The following is a 12,352-nucleotide window of genomic DNA, read 5'->3' as shown; positions in this document are numbered from 1 at the left end:
TTGTAACCACTTTTCCAACCTCTCTTTCTCAACCTCACCAACTTTTAGAGGTGTGGACTTCAACTCCCAGAATTCCCTAGTCAGTCACTGTGTTGCTTGAAATGACCCTTTAAGAGGTGTGGACTTCAACTCCCAGAATTCCCCAGTCTGTCACTGTGTTGCTTGAAATGACCCTTTAAGAGGTGTGGACTTCAACTCCCAGAATTCCCTAGTCAGTCACTGTGTTGCTTGAAATGGCCCTTTAAGAGGTGTGGACTTCAACTCCCAGAATTCCCTATCATTTTAGTTGAGATTACCCAAAGCCTTTTGATGTACATCATAGCTAAGCTGTAGGCGAAGAACCAGCTGGAGCAATCATTTCCCTGGCTTTTAATTAAGCTATGGTCTGTTCTCCTGCAATCAAGTTAAGTTTCTAGTCCTCATGCACCACAATGAAAACGTGCCAAACAGGAATGTAGAGAGATTGCCGTGATAAGGGTCTGTGTTTTGGGGGGCCTCGGGAGTCATTCCCAACCTGCCCCCCTTTCCTTGTCCCCCTCCTCCCCATGTACGGTGCCCCATAAGATGCCACTCACCCTCACACGCCAGGCCTTGGCGGACCAGGCCGAGCATCAGCGATGTACAACGCATGCACTTGGTGGGGGCCGAGAAGCTGTGGGTTTTGAAGCTGTGCATTTTGGGCTAGGAAAAAAACAACAGGGAGAAAGTTTGCAGGATGCTTTCAGGTTAACAGATTAGCAGAGTTGGAAGGGACCTTGGAGGTCATCTAGCCCAACCCCCAGCCCAAGCAGGAGACCGAATACTCTTTCTGACAGAGGGCAGTCCAGTCTCTTTTTGAAAGCCTCCAGGGATGAAGCTCCCACCACCTCCGAAGGCAACTTCTGTTCTTTACAGATTAATAGACTTGGAAGGGACCTGGTAGGTCATCTAGTCCAACCCCATCCCCCCTGCCCAAGCGGAGACCCTACACCATTTCTGGCAGATGGCAGTGCAGTCTCTTCTTGAAAGCCTCCAATATATATGTCTTTTCTTTGCAGAAAAAGGACAACAAACTTTTAAATTTCAAAAACTTTCACGATGAAGCCCTTAAGTCTTCACCTTGAGGGATGCCGAATGGCCACTCTCGCCAACGGGGGCTCCTGCCTGCATGAGAAAAACACAAAAGCGTAAGAAGAAGTTACGGGGAGCAGAAAACATAGAAATTGAAATACTTTGCGCTAACCTGGTTTCTGAGTTTTGCCCATATTTTTTTTCCAGGTTCAAGGGGGAATCTCTTCCCACTGTCCTCCGGCCCCACATCTAGCCCCAAGCCACGTTTTATCAATCCTTTGCTGATTGTTTTGGCGAAATCGTTTATTAAGCGATGCCAGCTGGACAGAGAATGAAGAAAAGGGGCCAGGGAGAAAGCAAAGGGTTTATCTTTCTTCCTTTCTATCTCTGTCTTTGAGCTGGGTTTTTATTGTACCCTGAAGGGAGAATGTAAGAATTGGCAAAGAAAATAAGAGCAATACAGAATAACGGATTGGAAGGGACCTTGGAGGTCTTCTAGTCCAACCCCCAGCTCAGATAGGAAACAATTTCAAAAAAATGGCTGTCCAGGCTCTTTGTGAAAACCTGCAGTGATAGAGCAGACACAACTTCTGGAAGGAGGGAGGGAGGAAAGGAAGGAAGGAAGGAAAAGGGTTGAGTAAAGAAAGGAAGGAGAAGGGTAGAGGGAAGGAAGGAAGGAAGGAAGGAAGGAAGGAGAAGGGTGGATGGGTGGGATGAAAGGAAGGGGAAGAAAAGAAGGAGAGGGAAGGAAGAAAGGAAAAAAAGAAAGGAGAAGGTTGGAGGGAAGAAAGGAAGGAGAAGGAAGGAAAGAAAGAGAGAGGGAGGGAGGGAGGAGGAAGGAGAACAAGAATGGAGGAAGGAAGAGAGGGAGAAAGGCTCCAGGAGGGTGAAAAACGGGCCTCCAAGAAGTCCGAAAACAGGCCCCTTTCGGGCCTCCGGCGCCTGGGGAGGCCATTATCACCCTCCTGGAAGCTGAAGGAAAGCCTCCAGAGCCTGGGGAGGGCGTAAACGCCCCCCTGGGCATGGTGCAGGAGGCCGAGTGGGCCACGCCCACCTTGGCCACACCCACCCAGCAACTGTGCAAAGAACTGGTGGCAAACATTTTTCAATCCCACCCCTGGTTAGATGGTGGTCATAAGTCGAGGACTATGGGGAAAGATCTCTCCATTCTAGCCTGGACGTACGTTGCACCGGAGGCTTCTCCTGCCTTCAGGGTGCAGCTGGGCCTCCTCGGTCAATCTCCGTGGGTCCTGAGAGTCGGGGTTGTTCCCAAAAGTGATGGCGTCCTTCTGAAAGAGAAGGGGACGGAGAGGCCTCATTGCTCGTCCAGCGTCCGGATTTGGGCCGCTAAAGGCTCCTCTGTGGGATGCCTTGCGTGCCCCAAACTTTAGCAGGCTTTTTTCTGTCTTCCTCTGCTTTTTTGGAGGCCACAATATAATTATTTTGCATCCTCCTCCATTTTTATAGAAAATTTCCACTGTGTGCAAGCATTAACACTGCACATCCCAAATCTGGGCTACATTTATTTATCCGTTCCTTTCCATTTCATGCTTTATGTCATGTGGCGGCCCAGAAGTGGCGCTCTCGCCTCACCCCCAGGAGGCTGTGAGTTCCATCCTAGATGGAGGCAGATAATTCTCTCTCTGGGAACTACCATATTTTTCAGAGTATAAGAAGCACTCCCCCCCCCCCTAAAAGAGGGTGAAAATTTGGGTGCAGATCAAAGACTCTTATTGCAGAAAGCATTAAAACCTCAGCTAAGATTATTTGATTTGGCCTCCGTGTTTTAGATATATCGATATCATAGATTTCCTGTTGATTATTTTCATCTGCAGAAATTTGAGCGGGCGGCTTGAAAATTAAATTTTATTTATTTATTTATTTATTTATTTATTTGTTTGTTTGTTTGTTTGTTTGTTTATTTATTTATTTGTCTTGTATGCCGCCCACTCCCAGAGGACTCCGGGCGGCTCACAAAAGACAAGGGAATGGGGGAACGAGACAAAGACAACATATTAAAAACAAAACCAACATTCACAATTTCCTTGGAGGTAGATGCTTCTCAGCCCCACCAGCCTGCTGGAACAGCCAGGACTTGGTGGCTTTGCGGAAGGCCGGGAGGGTAGTAAGGGTCCGGATCTCAACAGGGAGCTCGTTCCAGAGGGCCGGAGCTGCAACAGAGAAGGCTCTCCCCCGGGGAGTCGCCAGCCGACATTGGCTGGCAGATGGAATCCGGAGGAGACCTAACCTGTGAGATCTAATTGGTCTGAGAGAGGCAATCGGCAGGAGGCGGTCTCTCAGGTACCCAGGTCCAATGCCATGTAGGGCTTTAAAAGTAACGACTAGCACCTTGAAGCGTGTCCAGAGACCAATAGGCAGCCAGTGCAGCTCGCGGAGGATAGGTGTAACGTGGGTGTACCTTGGTGCACCCACAATCACTCGCGCGGCTGCATTCTGGACTAATTGGAGTCTTCGAACACTCTTCAGGGGCAGCCCTATGTAGAGCGCATTACATTAATCGAGTCTTGAGGTCACAAGGGCGTGAGTGACTGTCTGAAGGGCCTCCCGATCCAGGTAGGGTCGCAATTGGTGCACCAGGCGAACCTGGGCAAAGGTCCCCCTGGTCACAGCCGACAGATGGTATTCTAAAGTCAGCTGTGGGTCCAGGAGGACTCCCAAATTGCGAACCCTCTCTGAGGGGCGTATAATTTCACCCCCCAGCCTGAGAGATGGAATAGTTAGCCAATCTTTGGGAGGGAACATCAGAAGCCACTCGGTCTTGTCTGGATTGAGTGCCAACTTGTTTGCTCCCATCCAGACTCTAACAGCCTCCAGGCACTGGCACATCACTTCTACTGCTTCGCTGAGTTGGCACAGGGCAGACAGATACAACTGCGTATCGTCTGCATATTGGTGATACTTAATCCCGTGCCGGCGTATGATCTCACCCAGTGGCTTCATGTAGATGTTAAATAGGAGGGGGGACAGGACCGAACCCTGCGGCACCCCATAATTGAGGGGCCTACGGGTCAATCTCTGCCCTCCGACCAACACCGACTGCGACCTGTCCGAGAGGTAGGAGGAGAACCACCGTAAAACGGTGCCTCCCACCCCCACCTCTCGCAACCGTCGCAGAAGGATACCATGGTCGAAGGCCGCTGAGAGGTCAAGAAGCACAAGGATAGAGGTGCACAAGGATTTTGGTGACGGTCACAAATAATAAAATGCAAATCATCATCTTATTCTTTTAACAACCCTGTAACCCCCTTGTGGGGTGAAGTCTGAGCAAGCAGAGTGTTTTAATGGCCGGATGCCCTTCTTGTTGCCAATGCAGAACTTTTTTTCAGCCGATATACCGTATAAGACGCTCTGAAGTAGAAGACACTCCTAACTTTTGGGGAGGAAAACAAGGAGGGGAAAATCTGATTCGCTTAACAAGGGTAGCAAGGAAAGCTCATAAAATTGGAAAATTGACCTAACAGCTGCCTGGCTGAGTGACAGAAATTTTGGGCTCGATTGCGGCCATAAGTCGAGGACTACCTCTACCTGATCCAGGTGAAAACTTACACTGCTGCTTCGGAAGAAGAACGGGATCAGTGGGGTTTGGGATTTGATACCTGGTTAAGAAAAAGAGAGAAAATTGAGATGCTAAAGGATTCTGGATCTGTTTAGAGCTATTGCATCTTTAATTAATCACTTCCTGTTCCATGCTTGCTAATGGAATTAACACCACCTTTCCTTGGATTAGCAGTAGAAGGCTCAAAGTTCAACTGCAAGACATTTTGTTTCTCATTTCTTTTTATAAAAAGTTTTACTATTTTTCTATTACAAAAATAAACATTCCATCTTTCCTTAGGCAGTGCGTCGCCTGGGTACAAACACCTCTGTGCAACACCATTCCTCTTTTGCCACATCTTTCACATTTATATTAACATTCTTTCCCTAAACTTATTATGATTATAATATCTTAAACATTTAAACTTTATAAAACTCTCCATTTTTCTTCTTAGTATCGTCTAGTGATAATTGTACGGAGTTAGATGCGATGTAGCCATAACAACTTTCTTTCTAGAAAGCCAAGGTCATCCTTTGTCTTTGGACCTCTGCCGGAACTGGATGGGTGGAAGCTGCCAGCGTGGCAGTGGGAGATGGGACCATGGGATGGACTTGTGGGTATGGGGGCAAAAGATCGTGAACTTTTAAGTAGGTGGGGAAAACCGGGAAGCTTTCAGATTCGGGGTTTCCCAGCGGTGCCAACATGGCTCTCTTCATAAATTGGAACTTGGAGGAATCCTTTGCCTCGGACTCTGATTTAATTTTGGGTGCTATTTGGAACCCGAGAATTGGCTTTTTTGGCTGCTGCCACATACGGCTGGCTCCTATTTAACTGGTCGGGGGACCCCCGTCCAAGAAAGGAGGCCTCAAAGACCATCAGCGGATGAATACCCGAGTCCGGAGAATCCTTCGAAACGTCTGGCCAGCTTGGGCGAGGGGAGGGAGATTTCAGAGGGGGCACCCAGCGGCCATCCAGACTGGCCTCTTACCTTCCAGAGAGCGGGCCTTCAGCTCCCCTTTGGCCTTCTCCAGTTCCTGACGCAAAGTCCGGTTTTGCTGCTCAGCCTCCTGCAACTGTCTTTGGGGGAAAGCCACGAAGGTGGGAAGAGAAGAGAGAAGGGTTACCTGGGGAGGTGGCAACGGCCCCCTGGGACTCCCACTCCCATAATCCTTTGCCCTGGCCCGGGTGTTGAAGGGAGCTCGGAAAAGTATTCCTTCTCCCGCTCCTTCCCAGAAGCACAGGTAGTCCAGCCACAATGGAGCCAAATTTTCCACTGCTAAGCAAGACCGTCGTTAAGTGAATCAGTGTCATTGAAGTCAGTAACATGGTTGTTAAGTGAATCTGGCTTCCCCGTGGACTGTGTGTCAGAAGGTCACAAAAGGGGATCATGTGACCCCGGGACACTGCAACCGTCGTAAATATGAATCATTGCCAAGACTCCTCAACTTATGATGACAACATTTATGTTGTTAAGGGAGACAATTGTTAAGTGGGTTTTGTCCCATTTTATGTTGCTAAGTGAGACAATTGTTAAGTGAGTTTATGTTCCTCTCTTGCCACGGTTGTTAAATGAATCATTACAGTTAAGTTAGTAAACCTGGTTGTTAAAGTGAATTTAGCTGGTCAGAGGAGTCGCCAAAAGGGGATCACGTGACCCCAGGACACTGCGACCGTCGTTAAGTGCATGCCAGTTGCCAAGCCTCTGAATTGTGATCACGTGACCATGGTCACGAGTGTAAAAAAAAAACGATCCTAAGTCCCATTTGGAACGGTCACTAAATGAATGGTCGTAAGTCGAGGATGTCTCTGTATGTCTCTATAGAGCAGTTATGGCGAACCTTTTGTGGATCGCATGCCAAAAGCAGGGGGGGAGCGCAGGGAGGCCGTGCGTGGGCTTGGCACACCCACAATGCTACGCACATGACCCCAGCGCGCATGCGCGCCCGACCAGCTCCCCCCCCCGCAATTTTTGGTGTGTTTTTTTGCCCTCCCCAGGCTCCAGAGGCTTTCTAGGAGCCGGGGGAGGACGAAAACAGCTTCCCCACCTGGAGGCTTCAGGAGCTTCCCTGAAGGCTCCGGAGGACTAAAAACGGCCCTACCGGCAAACCGGAAGTTTGGGAATGGACTTCCGGTTTGCTTGTAGGGCCGGTTAAAACACCTCCGGAGCCTTCAGGGGCCTTCAGGAGGCTTCCCTAAAGGCTCTGGAGGACTAAAAACGGCCTTACGAGCAAATGGAAGTGTGTTCCTGAACTTCTGGTTTGGCTATAGGGCCGGTTTTTCGCGGTTTTTCCCTGAAGCCTCCGGAGGGCAAAAAACAGCCTCAAAAGAAGGCTCCATGTGCCACCTGTCCGCCTTCACGGCTATAGAGTCTAGCATTGGGCCAACTCAGCTGCCTCTGCAAAGAAGGGCTTGGGGGGACAGAGAGGGACTTCACCCACCGTTCCAGCCCCACGTGGGCCACCTTTAGCTGCTCCAGCTCCGTCTGGACGCTCTGCTTGGCCCGGATCTCGGCCTCCAACGCCGACTGCAGCTCCAACTTGGCCGAGGCCTCCACCTTCTGCAGCCGCCGGGCCTTCCAGAGGGTGTCCTGCAGGGGAAGGACGGAGGGAGAGGGCAGTTGGTGCGAGGGGCAGGCTTGGGGGACGGGGCGCACTGGGCGCTGGCCACTGTTGGGCCCTGAAGGGGCTTTTGGGGGAGGGGTGGGGAAAATGGTGGAGCTGGCCCTGTGGGGTGTTGCTGGGCAGCCAAGGATTTGCCCTGCAGGTGTGTCCCCCACCCCACTTGTGGGAAGATTGATTAGGAAAGGGAGGGAGGGAGGCGAGAAGGAAGGGGAAAAAAGAAAGAAGAAAGGAAGGAAGAAAAAAGGGAGCGAAGGAAGAAAAGAAGGGAGGGAGGGGAGGAAAGAAGGAAGGAAGAAGGGAGCGGGGAAGGAGAAAAAGTAGGGAGGAAAGAAAGGAGGAAAGAAAGAAGAAGGAAGGAAGGAAGGAAGAAGAGATGGAGGGAGGGAAGGAAGGAAAGAAGGAAAGAAAAGGGAGGGATGGAGGAGAAAAAAGGGAGGGAGGAAAGGAGGGAGGAAAGGAGAAAAGAAAGAGAGGGAGGGATGAAAGAAGAAAGAAAAGAAGGAAAGGAAAAAAGGAAGGAAGATGGAGGGAGGGAGGAAAGAAAGAAGGAAAGGAAAAATTTAAGGAAAGGAAAGGAAAGAAGGGAGGGAGGGAGGGAAAGAAGGAGAGAGGAGGAGAAAAAGAAGGAAAGAAGGGAGGGAGGGAAAGAAGGAGAGAGGTTGAGAAAAAGAAGGGAGGGAGAAAAGAAAGGAGAAAAAGAATGAAGGAAAAAAGAGATGGAGGGAGGGAGGGAGGAAAGAAGGAAAGGAAAAAAGGAACGATTGAAGGAAGAAAAGAGGGAGAGAGGGAGGAAAGGGAGCGGAAGGGGAGGGAGGAAGAAAAGAAGGGAGATAGGGAAAGAAGGAGGAATGGGGCAGGAGAAAAAGGAGGGAGGAAAGAAAGGAGAAAAGAAAGTAGAATGAAGGTTTTGTATTCTGGAGGAAGGAGGACGCGGTAGCCAGAGGTCCGAACAAGAACTACTTTATTAACAACAAAAGAAGGTGACAGCGATTTGAAAAGGGGAACTGCACGCCAAGGTATTTATATAACTGGGAGAACCAATCAGTGGCCGAGGACTGGGCAGCAACTGCTGACGTCAGAGCCTCGGCCAATCAGCAAGTAACTCTGGCCGGCAACAGCCTCTGTTGCGTCTCAGCCAATGAGGACGCAAGAGGCTGTTGCTGGCTTGAAGGTTATGAATATGGAATGTTTAACTCATGAATATTTAACACCCCTTCCCCCCAGTTCTGCGCATGCTCCCGGCTAGAGCATGCGTAGTCACGGAGATAGGCGGGGCGGTGCCGGACCCGCCCAGATCTCCTCAGTTCAACAGGAGTCGTCGGCGGAGGTGGACCTGCTCGTTGTAGCTCCTCCCCAAAGGGAGTGTAGCTCCGAGGGACGCCATCTTGGCACGGCCCAGAAGGCGGGCTCAACATCGCAGGTAGGCTGGGCCGGGGTGGCGCGTCCATAGACATAGGGTCCAACAATGAGGGAGTGTCTCTGGGGATAGGAGCATAGGCCGGCGATTCTTCGATGGCGGTTTGAGCTGACAGTCTCGCTTCCCAGCAGGGGGCGCTCAAGTAGGCCGGGCCTGGTGTGGAGAAGGCCTGTTGTCGTTGTGCTTCGGATTGAGCTGTGTCTGGCTGTGGATAGGCAAGGCCTGATTGTGTGAAGGCCTCACTCGGCAACCCTGGTAGAGTGGCGTTGTCTAGACCTGGAGAGCCCTGGTTGCCGATCTCCGTTGGGAGGTGCCTCCTCAACTGATCCAAGTGGCACCTCTACTCGGATCCATCGGCCAGTCGGACCCTGAAAGAACAGGGGCCTGTCAGGGCTGTTATTGTAGCTGGGACCCACCTGGGCTCCCCGGTGAAGGAGCGGGCCCACACCAGATCCCCCTGTCTGAAGGAACGGGGAGGGATGACCCCCAGGTTGCACGGCTGGTCCCCTGAATAGAGCGGATGGAGTCTATCCAGGGGAGTCCGCAGACGCCGGCCCATCAAGAGCTCCGCGGGGCTTTTGTTGGTCGTCGGACAGGGAGTGGAATGCTGGCTTAACAAGTAAGCCGCCACTCTCACCTGCCAATCGCCCCGGTCCATGCGGCCCAGTGCCTCCTTAGCTGAGCGGACCGCCCGCTCCGCCCGGCCATTACTGGCCGGGTGGTACGGGGCTGTGGGCGCATGCCGGATCCCCTGCTCGGCCAGGAACTCCTGAAATGTGGTGGCTGAGAACTGTGGGCCATTGTCCGACACAAGTATGTCTGGCAACCCATGGGTCGCGAACAGTTTACGCAAAGCCCGGACCGTGCTCTCGGCTGTGGTGGAGACCATCAGGACCAGTTCCACCCACAGAGAGTAGGCGTCCACCACAATTAGGAAATTCTGGCCGTGGAAGGGACCAGCGAAATCAATGTGGAGGCGTGACCACGGGCCTCTCGGAGCCTCCCACTCACGAGCAGGCCCAGCCGGAGGGTTGGGCCTAGAAAGTTGACATGTAGCACAGCGCCCTACGTAGGCCGCTATCTCCGAGTCCTGCGGGCTTTTAGCTGAATTGGAGCGACTTGGGGGTCGAGGCTAAGGGAGATGGGGGTGCCCTTATAACAGCCTAGCTGGCCATCGAAGATGTCAGCGAATTCGGCTAGGACGTCCTCTAGGGAGGAGGAGAGAACCTGGTGAACCCCCCCTATAGATAACCCCAGAGGAGGGAACCAGTCCAGGCCCAGGAGGGCTGGCAAAGCCTTCCTGACAATCAGGATGGGCAGGTTTCCCTTAAAGGAGCCGTATTGGACTGAAATGGGAAAGGACCCCAGGGTGGGAATTAGGTTTCCCTGGTAATCCCACAGGGTCGTTTTGGCAGGTAAAAGCTGTTTTTGGGATACTTTGGGACACAAGCGGGAGAAGACGGCCCAGGACAGTAGGGAACGGGACGATCCGGAGTCCACCTCCATCTTGCAGGGCTGACCTTCGAGCTGGACAGTGGCTGCGACCTTCCGGGCTCCGGCGGAGGCCTGGCTGACCGTGCCCTCAGCAAGCCGCGGTTGATAGATGTTGTGGCAGTCATCTGCCCTTCGAGCTGGCCGCGGCGGTTGGCGGCGGCGCTGCGCTTGGGTTGGCCCATTCGTCTGGAAGAAGGAGGGGGCCGGCAACGATGCCCGGCAGACTTGGGCAATGTGCCCTTGCCACTGACAACGGTGGCAGATGGTATTGCGGAACGGGCAGGCAGGACGTGAGTGGCGGCCGCCACAGCTAATACAGGTGGACCCTGCGGCTGGTGGTGCCGCTGCAGGGGCTGGAGGCTTCCGCCGGGGTTGTGCCCTTAGCTGGCCCACGACTTCCGTGGATGGATCTTCTGGGGGTGGCAGTTCGTCCACCAGGCACGCCTGAGAAACCAGCGGAGCTTGAGGGGTGCCACCTGGTATTTGCGAAGACAGTTGCAGCCGCTCGATGTCCGCCGTAGACTGCTCCGAGAGCTCAGCCGCTCTGGCAGTCTCCACAGCTTGCAATAGAGTAATGTCCTGGTGGCGGAACATTCAGCTGCGCAAGTTGACATCTCGCACCCCACAAACAAACTGCTCCACCAGGTTTTCCTCTAAATTACTGAAGTCACATTGGGCCGCCATTGTACGCAGGGACTCTAAGAATTGGCTGATAGATTCGTTAGCTCTTTGCACCCTGCGGCGGAACGCGAAGCGGCGGGCAATCTTTGAGGGTGTTGGTGCATAGTGTCCTTTGAGCCGGGCCATCAGGGTTTCCCAGCCTAGCTTATACGCCGGCCTTGGAGCTGCCAAGGCTCTGGCAGATGCGAACATGGAAGGTTCGCAACACGAGAGGAAGAAGCTGCATTTTTCCTCGTCGGTTTGTGCCTGGTTCTTGGACGCAATGAGATAACACTCAAAGCGTTCCATGAATCCTTCCCAGGATTCTCCCCCCGAGCCGTAGGGAGCAAACGGAGGCAAGGCAGAAGTCATGGTGACTTAGATGCGGAAGAACGTCGCGGAATGAAGAAGAAGAGAGAGAGAGAGAGAAAAAAAATTCTCTTCTGTCGGTCAGCGTTCGTTGCCGGCGCGGAACGCGGCGGGGCAGCTAGCTGAATCTTCTTTCTCACTTTTCCTTAGGCTACGCGGGAATCGCGAATCCCATCCTCGTCGCCAGTTTTGTATTCTGGAGGAAGGAGGACGCGGTAGCCAGAGGTCCGAACAAGAACTACTTTATTAACAACAAAAGAAGGTGACAGCGATTCGAAAAGGGGAACCGCGCGCCAAGGTATTTATATAACTGGGAGAACCAATCAGTGGCCGAGGACTGGGCAGCAACCGCTGACGTCAGAGCCTCGGCCAATCAGCAAGTAACTCTGGCCGGCAACAGCCTCTGCTGCGTCTCAGCCAATGAGGACGCAAGAGGCTGTTGCTGGCTTGAAGGTAATGAATATGGAATGTTTAACTCATGAATATTTAACAGAAGGAAGAAGAGATGGAGGGAGGGAGGAAAGGAAAAAAGGAAAGATTAGAGGAATTAATGAGGGAGGGAAGGGAATGAAATGAAGAGGGAGGAAGGAAGAAAAAGGGAGGGAGGAAAGAAAGGAAAGAAGGAAAGAAAAGGGAGGAGGGAGGGAGAAGAAAAAGGGAGCGAGGAAAGGAGAAAAGAAAGAAGGAAGGAGAGGGAGGAATGAAAGAAGGAAGAAAAGAAAGCAAGGAAAAAAAGGAAGGAAAAAGAGTGGAAGGAAGGAGGGAAAGAAGAAAGGGAGCCAGCCTCAAAGGTCCCTGATTTGTTTCTCCTCCCACCATTCCTCATGCCCCGCCCCCCATCAAGTGACTCCTCCCTCCCCAGGGCCCTCTTACCGGAGTCTTGGGGCCCGGACTCTGCGCCCCTGCCTGCTTCAGGGCCTCCATCTCGTCCATCATGCGAGTCGCCATGGCCTGCAGGTACCCCCTGGACTCCTTCTCATCGCTCACCCTGTATAGGGGGGGGGAGGGGGGAGAGAGACAAAAGTTCGGTCTCAATTCTAGTCATAAGTCGAGGACTAACTTCAATTAATTTCCATAAATTCTAACTAAAATTATAATCCCCCCCCTTGCATCTTGCTCTGAACTACCAATCCCAGAATTCCACTGGATGAGATTCAAGGGGGAGGGGCTTGGTCCCAACCTATC

The 12,352-nt window shown here is 52.2% G+C and overlaps 1 protein-coding gene across 1 annotated transcript in view; it reads right to left on the bottom strand.

Moving 5' to 3' along the window:
* The window catches only part of CDC42BPG (CDC42 binding protein kinase gamma), a 119,032-nt gene that overhangs the window by 22,569 nt on the left and 84,111 nt on the right, over nt 1-12,352 (bottom strand). Inside the window, exons 17-23 of the mRNA XM_032234334.1 lie at nt 12,041-12,155; nt 7,045-7,193; nt 5,595-5,683; nt 4,597-4,667; nt 2,235-2,339; nt 1,099-1,299; nt 576-681 (exon numbers count right to left, since the gene is read on the bottom strand). Coding sequence (XP_032090225.1) covers nt 576-681; nt 1,099-1,299; nt 2,235-2,339; nt 4,597-4,667; nt 5,595-5,683; nt 7,045-7,193; nt 12,041-12,155 — 836 coding nt within the window. The remainder of the gene's footprint in view (nt 1-575; nt 682-1,098; nt 1,300-2,234; nt 2,340-4,596; nt 4,668-5,594; nt 5,684-7,044; nt 7,194-12,040; nt 12,156-12,352) is intronic.

The sequence above is a fragment of the Thamnophis elegans genome, chromosome 17 (assembly GCF_009769535.1).
Source record: "Thamnophis elegans isolate rThaEle1 chromosome 17, rThaEle1.pri, whole genome shotgun sequence".
NCBI classification, from domain to species: Eukaryota; Metazoa; Chordata; class Lepidosauria; order Squamata; family Colubridae; genus Thamnophis; species Thamnophis elegans.
The sequence above is the reverse complement of the archived record's forward strand: the minus strand, read 5'-3'. Positions and strand labels throughout refer to the sequence as shown.